This window comes from Ciconia boyciana, chromosome 17 (genome assembly GCF_034638445.1).
Source record: "Ciconia boyciana chromosome 17, ASM3463844v1, whole genome shotgun sequence".
NCBI classification, from domain to species: Eukaryota; Metazoa; Chordata; class Aves; order Ciconiiformes; family Ciconiidae; genus Ciconia; species Ciconia boyciana.
This window is the reverse complement of record NC_132950.1, coordinates 9,599,168-9,612,437: the sequence shown is the minus strand read 5'-3', so window position 1 is coordinate 9,612,437 and position 13,270 is coordinate 9,599,168. Positions and strand designations below refer to the sequence as shown.

The 13,270-nt window shown below is 38.3% G+C and overlaps 1 protein-coding gene across 2 annotated transcripts in view; it reads right to left on the bottom strand.

Moving 5' to 3' along the window:
- MED13 (mediator complex subunit 13) overlaps window positions 1-13,270 on the bottom strand; it is a 58,531-nt gene that overhangs the window by 21,778 nt on the left and 23,483 nt on the right. Inside the window, exons 4-10 of one of the 2 annotated variants that reach the window (XM_072882203.1) lie at window positions 10,035-10,180; window positions 9,538-9,588; window positions 8,752-8,949; window positions 7,630-7,824; window positions 6,470-6,632; window positions 6,035-6,145; window positions 3,376-4,059 (exon numbers count right to left, since the gene is read on the bottom strand). In XM_072882203.1, coding sequence (XP_072738304.1) covers window positions 3,376-4,059; window positions 6,035-6,145; window positions 6,470-6,632; window positions 7,630-7,824; window positions 8,752-8,949; window positions 9,538-9,588; window positions 10,035-10,180 — 1,548 coding nt within the window. The remainder of the gene's footprint in view (window positions 1-3,375; window positions 4,060-6,034; window positions 6,146-6,469; window positions 6,633-7,629; window positions 7,825-8,751; window positions 8,950-9,537; window positions 9,589-10,034; window positions 10,181-13,270) is intronic. The other variant, XM_072882204.1, reaches the window with a different exon arrangement.

Here is a 13,270-nt window from a genome sequence, read left to right as displayed (position 1 = left end):
ATGAGAATAATAAAAACATATTTGCCTTTGTCAGCATTTTTCTTCTTAACATTTGGAGCCAAAAATAGAGTTGGTGAGTACACAGAAATTAAGTTTTTGTATCAAGATTACTAGTTTCACAGATCTAACATTGCACCAGCAAAAAGAAATATTGGCAAGTAGAAAACCAGGTTATGATTATTAGCTATACATATGACCCTCTATCTTCTGCCCCTAAACAAACTTTATTTTATGTATCCCAGCGTACAAGAGGCACCATGTGAGGAAGTGGTCCTCTTGCCCACGTGGGGAACTTGTCCTTCAAACAAGACAAATATTTCAGGAGTGTCAGACTGATGCAGATACACAATTCCTTCTTGCTCTGAGACCTCTTCCTCCCAAACAGCAACAGAATGACCACCAAGAAGCATTTACAGAAGTCTCATGCACAAAATGAAAAAGGGATGTTGCAAGGATGAAGATTACAGAGGGATCCTTCAAGTTCCAACACAGGTTCCAACATATTTATTGTTTCCCTTCTCAAGCCTCCTTCCAAAAGGAAATGCTATCCCATAAGAAACTAATGTGTCTCACAATTAGTAGGGCTTGTTTTTGACAGCCTAGATTGCAGACACTGATCTGGAGTTTAGAATAAGATAGGCTTACATTTCTCCTCTGAGAGACCAGAAAGAAAGAAAAGCATGATATAGAACAATTCAAAAAGACTTCAACCTTGAAATTCTGCACACAAAAAGGCACGGTGATTCCTCAGAGTCTTCCTCGCTGCCCTGTACATCCCTGTCAACTACGTGGTATGAGAAAGGACACAGAAACAGTTTTACTCTGTCAAATGACTTCCTAGAAATAAGCTTTCCAAAGAAACACCTCACAGCCGACAACACTGTCAAATCCATCCATACTGGTCATCCATGCTCAATAAAATCTTGTTTTAGGAATGACCACCACAGTACAACCACCCCAGACAACACTGCAATGGGTGGGGCTTTGTGTCAAGCATCATTGGCATTTATGTCTGGAGTAGCACCCACTGGAGTTGAGGATTTCCTCTTTTCTAAATCCTGCAAAAATTACCATCAGAAAAAAAAAAAAGAAAAAAGAAAAAATATAGGAACAACTTTCTAGGAACAAGGAATTAGACACCAGGAAAAATACACAGCGAGAGCAAGCAGCAGTTTTCAGTATTTTTGACCACCAAAGAGGAAGAGATGTTAACAGCCAGATACTCGGGGGAGGGGGGGATATGTCCAATAAGTTAGTAAATCAAAATGAAAATTTTGAAGTAGAGCATATCTTTGTCTGGTGGCTGAAATGAATTCAAGGCCAAAATAGCGCTAAAAATGCACATCTTGAAAGAGCTGAGACATGCACTAGCTAATGTAAACTCTTAAACAGTGAACACAAAAGATATGGCTAAGAAAACGTGTACGAGAACAGACCAACAGCTACAGCATATTTACTTCTTCTCACAGCTTTCCTACGCAGCAACGTCAATGTGACTGCCATCAGTGGCTTTCCACTGCCAGCAATGAAACAGAAAGTCAACATAAAATTTCAGTCTTGTGAGTAGCTGCTTCAGCTCTTCTACCACAGATTAAGTATACTAACTCCTAAAAAAATACCAAAAAAATAAAAAAAAAACCAAAAAAAAACCCCAAAACCCCCAAAACCTTCAATAATTTGATACTGATCACATTAAGAGTCTCCTTTTACCTAAACAGGAAAAAAAAATTTTGGACCAAAGATAATCAACAGCAAGGGAGTTGATAGTGGTAACTTTAATCCACTTTTCTTTAATCCCTCCATCACAACCCTAAACCAACGTTTGTCACCTCTGCAACCAGGTCCCAGTCACGTTAAATTTACACTGCTATTAAACAGCCCTGTCGGCACCCGTTGCTTCCCATTACCATCCTTTTCCTGCCGCATGTCCTCACAAGGAAGTGGTGTAAAAGATGGATGACAGGAAGAATTTCTTATGCAGTACAAGAGCAAAGCAGACACAGCCCAGAAGGCCAAGTGGTTTTGTTTCAGGGTTTTTGTTTTTATGGGTTTTTTTTGGGTTTGGTGGTGGTTTGGGGTTTTTTTGGTGGTGGTCTTTTTTAGAGAGTTTATTTTTGCTTTAACTAGTAAAGAAAATCCATGTTGATTCATTCTGCAGTAAAACAGAGCTCAAAAGTAAGTTTTAACACTGAAACCACTAGTGTTATTCTTTTTCTTCCATTGCCTCGAAGCTCCATAATTTATCAAAACTTAGGCAGTATCAGAAGAGTGACCAATTCCTTTACCCTGACTGAAACAGAGAGCAGCAGAGTAGAACTCTTTAAAACCTGGTGCTAGGTAACACCAGCTTTCAGAAATAAATTGTTTATTCAACAAAAACCTTTTTTTAAATAGTTATAGACCACACATACTTTATGTCAAGACAATATTAGCTTATGTTAAAATAAAATAATAAAATGTTCTTAATTACATTTCCTGTAGCTCAAAGGCTGAGGTTCTAACAAGGATCTAGTCTGACTGTCTCATTATTTCTTCAACTTAGACAAGCTTCGTTTAATGAACGAGGGTTTCCCATATGATCTGATGTCCAAGAGCAGTAACAGTAGGCACACTAGTCACTTGTTTTCTTTGAATGATGACCTCAAATCCTCAAATCTTTGGAACACCACCACAGAGAGAATGCACCACGTGCAAGAACACCAGTTTGTGTTACTTATTCCAAAGATAAGTTTCTGGTATTAGAAAGCAGTTGCAGCCTACATTAAAGTTAACATCTTCCAGGAAACCAGATTAGCTTCCTCATTGTTCCAATCAGCCATTTAAATACCAGCTCTTCTGAATAAAGACAAAAGCAGAACCAAGGTAGAAGAAACTTGAGCTTTAATAGGATAAGTCTGCAGCTAAAACCATCCATGCTTTCTTCAAATAATGAAAAAAGCAAATATTAAAATGAGAAAGTTCTTTCTTCCCCCCCTTTTTTTTTTGGGGGGGGGGGACACATGACACACGACAGGATGGGACGGCACACGACACTGATGACTTTAAGTCCCAAATAGGCATAATTTGGCTACAGATTAATTTTACGGTAAAAAAAAACAAACTTCATTGCCATCTGCTAAATCAGAGTCCTAATGAGAAAGAGCTGGAAAGCCTTACTACATATTTGACTGTGCTTTGTACTCACATTTCACAAGAATTATGTTCTTGTATACGGACAGCACAGATAGTTATGCTCACACACACAGCATTACTGCTCGAGCCGATGAGAACATTACGCTTTAGTGACAAGCTTGCTTATAACGAGAAACTACTGCCTTTGGCCTTTCAGTTTCCTCACTTTCTCACATTGTTACTATAAAATTAAGCACTACTTACTCTGTAACTGATGTTATGTTTTCCTGTCCAGCAGGTATTACTGGATCATCTCTCAACTTATCATTTGGAAGCTGAGGTGGTAAGAATTCCACATCCTTTTTCTTTGGAACTTTATAATACTTCCAAGTAGTATCAGCTTCATCTTCCTCCAAATTCACTGCAGTACCAACATACATTGTAGGCTCTATAACTTCAGGAAATTGAGCTGGAAAAGGCTGAGGCAAGCCATCGAGTCTGTCTTCCATTGTTTTTGTGGGAACCAAGGGGTCTGGTGTTGGCATCTGGTAGAAATGTTGACTCTGAGGAGTAGAAGGAGCTTTAGCTACTCCTTCATCAACTACATCACACGGGTGAGGACTAAGTGGCGGTGGCTGAGGTGAATTTGCCATTTCAGCATTATGCATCTGAGGAGTCTTTGCTACATCATTAGTTCGGATATTTGAAAATCTCACTTGACTGTCTGGTGCAGTCATCACAAGCCTCTGGCTTGCCGAATCTGCCTCCATGGCAACATCATCACTGATAGATACACGATGATGAAAAGGAGTCAAAGGGCGTTTCTGTGGCTTATCCCCTTTGTCTTGCTTCTCATTTGTCTTGTGCTTTGGAGCTGCTTGCTGTTGTTGGCCCACAGGTGGTGCCTGCCCCTGTTGACCTGAATTTCTTGGTTTGAGATTTTTGTGCCTGCAGAATTAATATAGGGGAAAATACTTCACATTAATCTTTCAAATATGTCTATCACGTTCTTTTTCACTAGATAAGAACCCGCTTCTAAGCCATTAAACAGCCGATTACAGAAGTCTGAAACCGATACCATTGTGAAGTGAAGGTGCCTCTTTCTGACCGTAACTTCATTTGAATGACTTGAGTAGCATTGTAAGATTTTAGAATACAATTTAAAAAAATGTCCTATGAGCCAAACATGCACATAATCCTCATAACTGAAGACGTTATAACTGCTTTTAACAGCAATAGTCACATGAACACATTGTCGCTTTTAAAAACTTCTGCCAACACTGATGAATCAGTAGAACAACATATGAATGACTGGGGAATGACTTCTTGAATTCAAGCATCAATACTAACCAATAGTGCTGTCCAAGTCTCTATGGGTTAAGGAGCAGCAAATTAACATCAAGAATCTAGAAGCCAAGCTCAGTCCTATGAAAGCTATTTTAAAGCTTTTGTAGCTATTTACCTACAAATTTAGGAAGTGTGGAAAAAAGAAAGACTCAATGTCTCAACTGTATTAATACAGTTAGTTTTTTTCCAGTATGAATGCACTTGAGCTTAAACATTTCATCTTCACGTTCAAGATACCAACTTTCTAGATCATCTGACAGAATGAGAGACATGAAATACCAAAGTCTAGAATGAAACGTTTACGATTAAGCTATTGAACTGCACATACATCCTTAGTGCCTGGATATTCTTTGCCACTCTTCCATGAGGAAAGTTAAGAAGCATGCAACTTGTATTAAAAGCCAGGATTAGGCAGGAATAAAAGGTAAGAAGTAGCAAAATCTATTTTTACTTTAAACTTTCATACACATGTTTTTCACCACTTAGAATTCAAAATACAGAGAACAATAAGGGGTTTTAAGTCTTTGCAATTTCTCTTTAGGCAACTGCATATTTCTAATACACACCTCACACAGTTAATCGATTGTTTTCTCTTAACTAGTGCTATCATATCTAAAGTCTCCTTTAATAGAATATTTAATCCTCCTCCAACTCCCAGCTCTTCTCAGGACACAATTATTTCCACAGAACTTAAACCAATCATTTCAATAAAGGAGGAAAAAATGCATTTCTTTCAAAATGCTACATCCTCCAGACATTTATTTTAAGATTCCAATATTCATTGCAAGGTAGTCAGTGTAACACTTAAACCTTTGCAACACTTCAGTCACCTAAAGATTAGTATTCTCCCATAAGCACAGAAATTGAGAACTCACTGAAATTAATGTTTCCCTTTATTTTAAACAACTGTATTAACAGTCTCTATCATTGCACAGTTTCAAAACAGAAATCATAACAAAAACTGGAAGTTAAATCCAGACTTTCCCCCTGTGTTTTGAGCCTTTTTTTTCCTCCAGCTAATATAAAAAACATATACTGGCAATCAACTCACAGAGAAGCAGTTTCATATACAACCACTCATGGAATGCCATGTTTCCCAAAAAGTAAAGCAGGTTTGGGGTTTTTTGTCATATTCATCAAGACACAATGCTACAATCATCTTGCTGTTGATTAACAGCTTTCTTCCTTCAAGGCCAATGCCACAGCCCTCTAGAAAAGGTTCTTAATTCCTAAATAAATAGGCATTCCCTTTCCATTGCAGCCTGAGAAAGTTGCCCATGAGATCATTTCTATCCATATACAGGTCTAAGGAATTCCAGCCCAAGACTCAGGAATTGTCACTGAACTGCCAGTAGGTCCACTCAGATGATTCACTTGAACAAAAAGTCTGCATTATCTTATTGGGCAGAGTTTCAAGACCTACAATGACATTTAGGATATGAGATACAAATTCTGTTACAGCTTTCCTACAAGCAGCTATTGCTTAATTACTCCTAAAGGCGTCATCGCAAGCCCTCTCCTGAGCACTTCAACCTCAATGTACTTGGTTGAGCTGCGGGTTTGCCAAGTACTGTACCTTGAACAATTGCAATTTGTCCTCTGCGTGGCTTCGACAAAATCCCAGGATGCTACCTTGTCAGCTGTCTCTTCATCACACAAACCATTTGATGTAGCAGAATACTTCCTCCTATGATTCAATATTGGGAGAGTTATTTGGGATCAACATATCTTCTTTCCTTATCTGCTGTCAAACCTCAAGAGCAGTTTTGTGACACAGGATTCAGCAAAGAAGTTATAAATAGCCTTTTACTAACATATTAAACTGAGAACTAAACAAACTACTAGTTAGGAACACTAAACAAACTAATAGGAACAAATTAACTTATTTAAAATGTTTTATTACTAAGAGTAAAGCACCTTCTACTAGCAGTCACAGCTTAACAGAGCTACTTTCTACAACGAACACACAAGATACCATGGGTATTTTTAGCTTCACAAAATAAGTACGTACTTGTTCTGTGCTCTGTTCATATTGCATTCTTGCCAAACTCTGTCCACCACTTGATTGGCTAGCTTTCTAGGTATTTTGCCACCATGATGGCTAGTACTGTCAGAGATAAATCCATCAGAAACTGAAGAAAACTTCACCCATTTCTGGGCAGATTGAGCATCAACTGAAAAGCAGCACCAGAGGAAATAGTTTTAGGCAATGAGGTGATACACTCACAACCACTATTACTCCAATTCAACCACCACAGGAACATCTCAGAAATAAAAGTATCTTGTTAACTCAATGTTAGGAAATAAAAACAAAGAGAAAATTAAGGTATAGTAGCAGATTATCCTAACATGGTTCCCTCTCATGGGGGGGGGGGGGGGGGGGGAAGTACCACATATGTTTATGTTATAACTGGGCTGACTATTCTTTATCTTCCAAGAAACTATAGTCCTGAAAAAGAAAATAACTTGAGCAAAGCTACCTATTAGCAAATTTAACAGTATTATTAAAAAAAAAAAGGGTCAAACTAAGGTAACAGAAGACCTTTGGGGAAAAAACAAAGAAAACCTCTTTTGCACAAGAACAACTGTACGTAAAGCCGCCTGAAACTATCAGTGAGCCTTACCCGCTTTGACTTAAAGCAGTTTAGCATAACCACTACTCACATGCAGTTCAGAGGGCACACAGCCTTACTAGAAACTTAACTACAAAGAATCTTCCTTGGACTGTGAAAAAGGCTGAAAACATCACTTCACTCACGAATGGCTGAGATGCAGAATGAGGTTTATAAAGCTATGCCAGAATACATACATGCACACAAACTGGGGGGGGGGGGGGGGGGGGAGACACGGACACGGGACGACACCAACCAAAAAAAAAAAATCCCAAAACCACCTTGACAACTGAAATTTAAAGTACTGGATAACATAATCAGGTACAAAAGCAGTCCTCATTTCAGCAACTAATGAAAGTGTTGAAGTTAATTTTGCCCACAGCTGAACAATAAAAGTTGGTTTCACTACCACAGACTTACGACTAAAGAAATGTGATTTTTTGTAACCAGTCAGTTGTACAAAGAACATCTGAATCCTTTCCAAACACTCCTAGATTTAAAATTTAAAGGAGAAGCCATCAAAATCATTTCCCACATGCAGAAGCTAATTTTATTATACCTGTTTGAACTTCCTCTGGGGATGTTGGTGGAGTCAGAGTTACTGAAGACATGGCAGGATCTCTTGTGGAAGCAGGCACTTGGTGGACACCCAAGCAAGTAGTTGAACAGTGAGATGCCCCTACAGTACTAGGAGCAGGGATGTCTGTCTGAGGAACTAGAACGAAGCATGCTGGGTATACCATTCGCACACCAGCTGAAAAAAAGAGCAAGTCAATTTTACAGATGTTTACCAAAAACTTACATTTAAAATCATCAACAAATGGATCATTTGACCAGTCACTCATATGTTTACTTACCCTTTCTACCTATTAAAGCCTTATCCTTGGACAAAACGTCTCTGTTGTCACCCTCCATCATTACTTTATGATTTGCTTTATACAGAAGACATGGGTGAATAAATAAAAAGGGGTTTGTATATACAGGCAGAGACAGCCCTGGCATCTACATGCTTCTACTTGCTTCTATCATTTTGTTTTATAAAGACGACTGAGAACATACTTTTTAGTATCACGTAAAACTGACAATATTCCCCTCCCCATCATCATTAGGGTCTCCAGCCATCACTGCAACACAAGCTTGTAACACTTGTTACAGAGAAATTATTACATTAGTTGTCAAATCAAAGGTCAATAGCCCACAGCAGAGGAACAAACTACTGCGTCCCAGAGGCTTAGATTTTAGGAACAGCAGCAGATAAATGCAGTGCCCGAGTACATTAAGTTCTCAAGGACTGTGGTTTTGAAGGCATCCCTGAAAGGCAACGTCTGTTACATTTCAATTTGCACAGAATCTGAAACGGTACAACATGCTTTTGATGCATCTCGGATGTCAACAGTGATAGTCTACGGGTTTTTGATTATCTTTTTTTTTAATTTATGTATTTTAAAAACTATCTTGCTTCTCAGGGCACATAAAGAAAAACACCTCCTACTAACAGGTCTGCAAAAACCACTTTAAGCAGCAACTCATTTTAGATAGGCCCGAGAATTAAACAGAAAAACAAAAGACCAACAGCAGTTGGTTGCAAAAAGAATAAAGTGGGGTCACTTTTGCATTCAGAATTTTGCAGACCTAACCGGCCAGTTTATTTCAGGAATTAAAAGGTAATCAGAGCACTCACCAACAAGGACTTCAACAGCAGCTAAAGAATCATCCTCCCAATCCATTTCTTCTTGTTTTTCCTCAGATCCCTCCTTCAAGTTAGATGTGACAGGATAGAATTGTTTCCATTCACCGATAAGCTTTTTTGTTGATGAATCGGAAAGCTTGAATGACTGCCCTGTGAGCGTGCCATTTAATCCGAAGGGACTGAGAATAACTAAAAAGATAAATAAAAATACATTGGAGATTACATCTAACCAAAATTCACTCTTTCCCACTGAAACAGCATTACTGTTATTTCAGCCACACCAAATAAACAACTTACCATCGGTAAGTCAAAATGCACCCTAACTACATTTTACTATACTGCACATGTTTTTGGTAATAGGTACACATTGTTAAATGTATGCGTATTGTAAGAATCAAGAATCACAGTAACAATTACAAATTAATCTATTTGAACAAGCAACAAGCAAGTTTTCATCTTGACTAGCAAGGAGTCTCTAACATACAGGTAGGATAAAGAAACACTATTTCAAATTCTGACAGAGTTAAGGTGTTTCCTCATCCTTTCATTCTGCTTGGTACAGTTACAACAACAATGTATATACAGGGAAGTAATCTGTTTTGTGTTTAGTTTTGTCCATATTAGGAAAGCACAGCTGCTGTTAAATTGCATTAAAAAAAGCAAGTTCAGACACTGAGCATTAATAAACAAGGGCAGTGTGTGGTCATGCAGGAGAACTGATTTCTATAGCCAACACAAGTGTGTCTAAGACAGGGAATGATCAAACAGCCCACTAACCAGACTCAGGCCCCATCACTCCTTTGTCTTCGAGAGCATAGCCTGCATCTGCTGGTGGAACCAAAGGAATTTACAGGCAAGGAAGACCCAAATAAAAAGGGGTAGGGGGAGTGAATAGGTTAAGTATGTTGAGTCAGAAATGGATTTCTAAAAGAGGGGTCAATTAAGATACGTGGGGGTTATAAAGCTTGTTGAAAAAGCAAAATATTTAAGTCACCAATAGGACAGTACTTGGAAATTAAGTTTGTGTCATGAAGACAAGTTATTTGGCTACATGCCAAAAGATGAATACAGAAATCATCCACCTGCAGAAGAGCCGAGACACACCAACTGGCTTCTGACTATGTCAAGACAGGGGACATCTGGGGAGAAGGCGTAATTAATACAAAACAGGTAACACCTCTGCTCCCACTTCCAGTCTTTGCCAGAAGTCCTCATCCGGAGCAACTCGATGGATTGAGTCATTTTAATACTCACTACTGACTGGCAAAACCTACCTTGAAAAGGGCTGTTAGACTGCTGGGCGAGAGTGAGGTGTTCTTCACTGAGCAGGTACACAGGCTGATGCTGACTGATTTCCACACTGGTGCAAACATTGCTATCTCCATGTAAGAAGAAGGTGAATGAGCAGGACAAGTGCTCGCTGGGGAAAGAGAAGTGGGGAGGGCACAGGGGGTGGAAAGGAGAGAAAAAAATTCCTAAGTATAGAGCTTAAAATAAGTTGATGGCTTTCTCACTAGTTTGAAGGCATTTCCTCCCAAAATATTAATTAATGAAGTAATCAAAAATCCCTTCTATCTAAATAGCAAGAAAATGCTAAATATATGTTCCCTTGGAGCATTTACAAAGTATTCCAGCATTAGAGACAAAACCAAAGATCAATCAGTTAGAAAACAACAGACACAATTTTCAGTGTCTTTAGACTGACACTTTATATTTGGAGCTCTGGAGGAAATTTAAAACACAATTTTTTGAAAGAAAGAAAACTATCACTTAATACTTCTATATCTTATATATTTATTTTAAATATATAAAAATATTTCTGAACATATATTAATTTTAATGAGGTCATATCTAGGTTCTCCTGTCACAGATCCACTAAGCAGAATTTATATTTTAAGATTTATATTTAATATTAGCCAACAAGTCACTTATTTAAAAGCAGGAAGAAGAATGGCAACAGCTTTGAGAAGTGTTGTTTTTGTTTTGTTTTTTTAAATTGAATCTTATCTTTATGCTCCTGAAGCCAATCAAGTAACTAAAAATGAAATCCCATACCTACACACAAAAGGGAAGATACAATCAATTAAAAACAAGCCAAAGCTTAAGTCATTGTTAAAGTCATTAAAGCAAGTATCAGTTTTTAATAGCAGATGCTTCACTGATAGCTTCTCTCAGTCCAGAGTGTTTTAGAAAAAAATAAACAGTCCTGTAAAGCAAAACACACCCCAACAATAAACATCTCCTTCATAAAACTCTGATTTAAATGCTGTTTTCACAGTGCTGTACACAGTTACTAGTTAGTAACTCCATGAAATCTTCTGCCTCCCAAGATCACGCTTCAGAGACTTCCCAGTTTCTGCAGCTGTTAGCTGTTGTTTTGTTACAAAAATATAGGTAAACCCCTGCAAGTATAACTACCAAAATATTTTATGTTGCATCCAAATCAATTCAGTAGTTTATGTGAAATATATTTTACCAATTTTAAAGGGCAGGAATAGAATAGGAAGGCAAAAAAAGCAGATCCCTGCCAGGACATCGCAGCAGCAGTACATCTTCATAGCCAGTTCCATCTGAAAAAACTTTTTTTTTTTTCCTTTTTAAAGAAGTTGTACAGGCACAGCAATTTTCAGTTATATTAGATACAAATTATCACAAGTGTCTGCCAGACTAATACACTCCCATAGGAAAAGAACAGATGTTTAAAAGCAAGGAGATGGTATTCACATAGGACATTAAATTAGGTCCACCATCTTAGTAACAGAAGAATGAAAGTCAAGGAGAACCTTAAAAGTACTTCATAAACTACTGAACGGAAAACAAATCCTTCTCTGTGAGGAGGGTAGCATCAAGCACCTGCTCAGTCTCAGGAAAAGAAGAGAAACAAGTCAAGGGAAACAGACTATATTAAGTGAGTCAAAATAGCAGATACTAGTGCATTTTTTGCAAGGTCAAATGGAAGAGTCACTCCATGAACTACTGTAGCCTAAAAAGACTGTACGAACGCAACACCACTGTTTCACCAAAAAATAAAATTAGACTCCATCAACTAACGCCCAGGATCGCGTGCATGCTCTCCAACCTCATGAAATGCTTGCATTTCTTATTCTACAGCATGAGAATGCAAAGCAAGTTTTGTGTTCCTGAAAAAGATAAAAACAGACCTCCAGGGCACGAAGAGCTGACAAACTCCAAGCACCTGAGCAACCCGATTAAAATGCAACCTCCACTGGTGCAGTCACTGGATACACCTTTAGTGTCATTTCCAAGATGTTTCTTCCCTCCACCCGGAGGTAGGTGGTGGGACAGTAAACAGCAAGGGGAAAAAGAAAGTTTCTGGAATTGGCACAGTCCACTCAATCTATGCAAACAGAGATAAAAACCGGTCCACTGACTCTCACCTGGAAGCCTCAAAGAGCAGCCACCAGGGCAGTCACCACAACGAGAAGAAAGAAGGCTAGTGTTAAATACGCGGCTTTGCCTACCAGCAGATTTAAAATTAGGGACCTAACACACTTCAAGGATGAGAGAACCCACAAACCGTTCAAGGAGGAACAGGAAGCACAGCACATTTTTTATTACAGTAACTTAAAGCAGGCCATGAAGTGAACTCAAGGAGGAACTGCTCTAAGTGGCTGGCCCTGACTGAAGCAGAACAGTTTTCAAGGTGCATCAAGTCTGTGTCTGTATGCTGATCTGCTCTTCAATTTTAATTGTGTTTTAGGAACAAAAAAAGCCAAGATCCAGACAAGTGAATTATCACTATTCATTGACAACTACTCAGCACAACTGCTTCAGTAATCCAACTCTAGACAGAATACTCCCTGCAGATGAAATAACGTACTGCTTAGGAATCCCAGTAAAGTTAGTTTCCAAAATGCAGTGATGATGGAGCTAAACATCTTGTTGATGATTTCAAGTTCAAGTGAAGTCACATGGTTAGCAAACACCACTAAATTCGTATATGGAAATCTGATTAGACTTTAATCCTTATGCAAATAGCAGAAGACTGATTTTCAAATTGAATTTCATTTTAAAATCATATTGGATGGTTTAAGGTGAAAGAGTGGATAGTGTTCTTGGTTCTGAGTGACAGATAACAATTCAGAAGCTTAGTATAAGTGAGGTAAAGTTTAAAAATAAAAGCACATATTCGTTAAATACACTTTAAATGCAATTAAGCTATGTCTCTTGTAAACACCACATTATTACACAGATAAAGGGTAGACAATTGTAGCATAATCTGATGGAATTCAGATAAACCAAGACAAAGAGAAGCATCAGCATGACAACAGAAGCATTTCAATTCACTACACTGCAAAACTAGTCCTAAGAAGTAGCAAGGAAAATTCAAGGTCATCATGCAAAATCCAAATTAGAAAAGAAAAAAAAAATCACACCACACAAACCCCCAAATTAGAGCTCTCTTCTCCCCCCTCTCATCAGGGGAGAAGTTTCCAACAAAATAATGAAGTAAGAGAGTAGCCGTTGCTGTCACTGACATCATTCCACC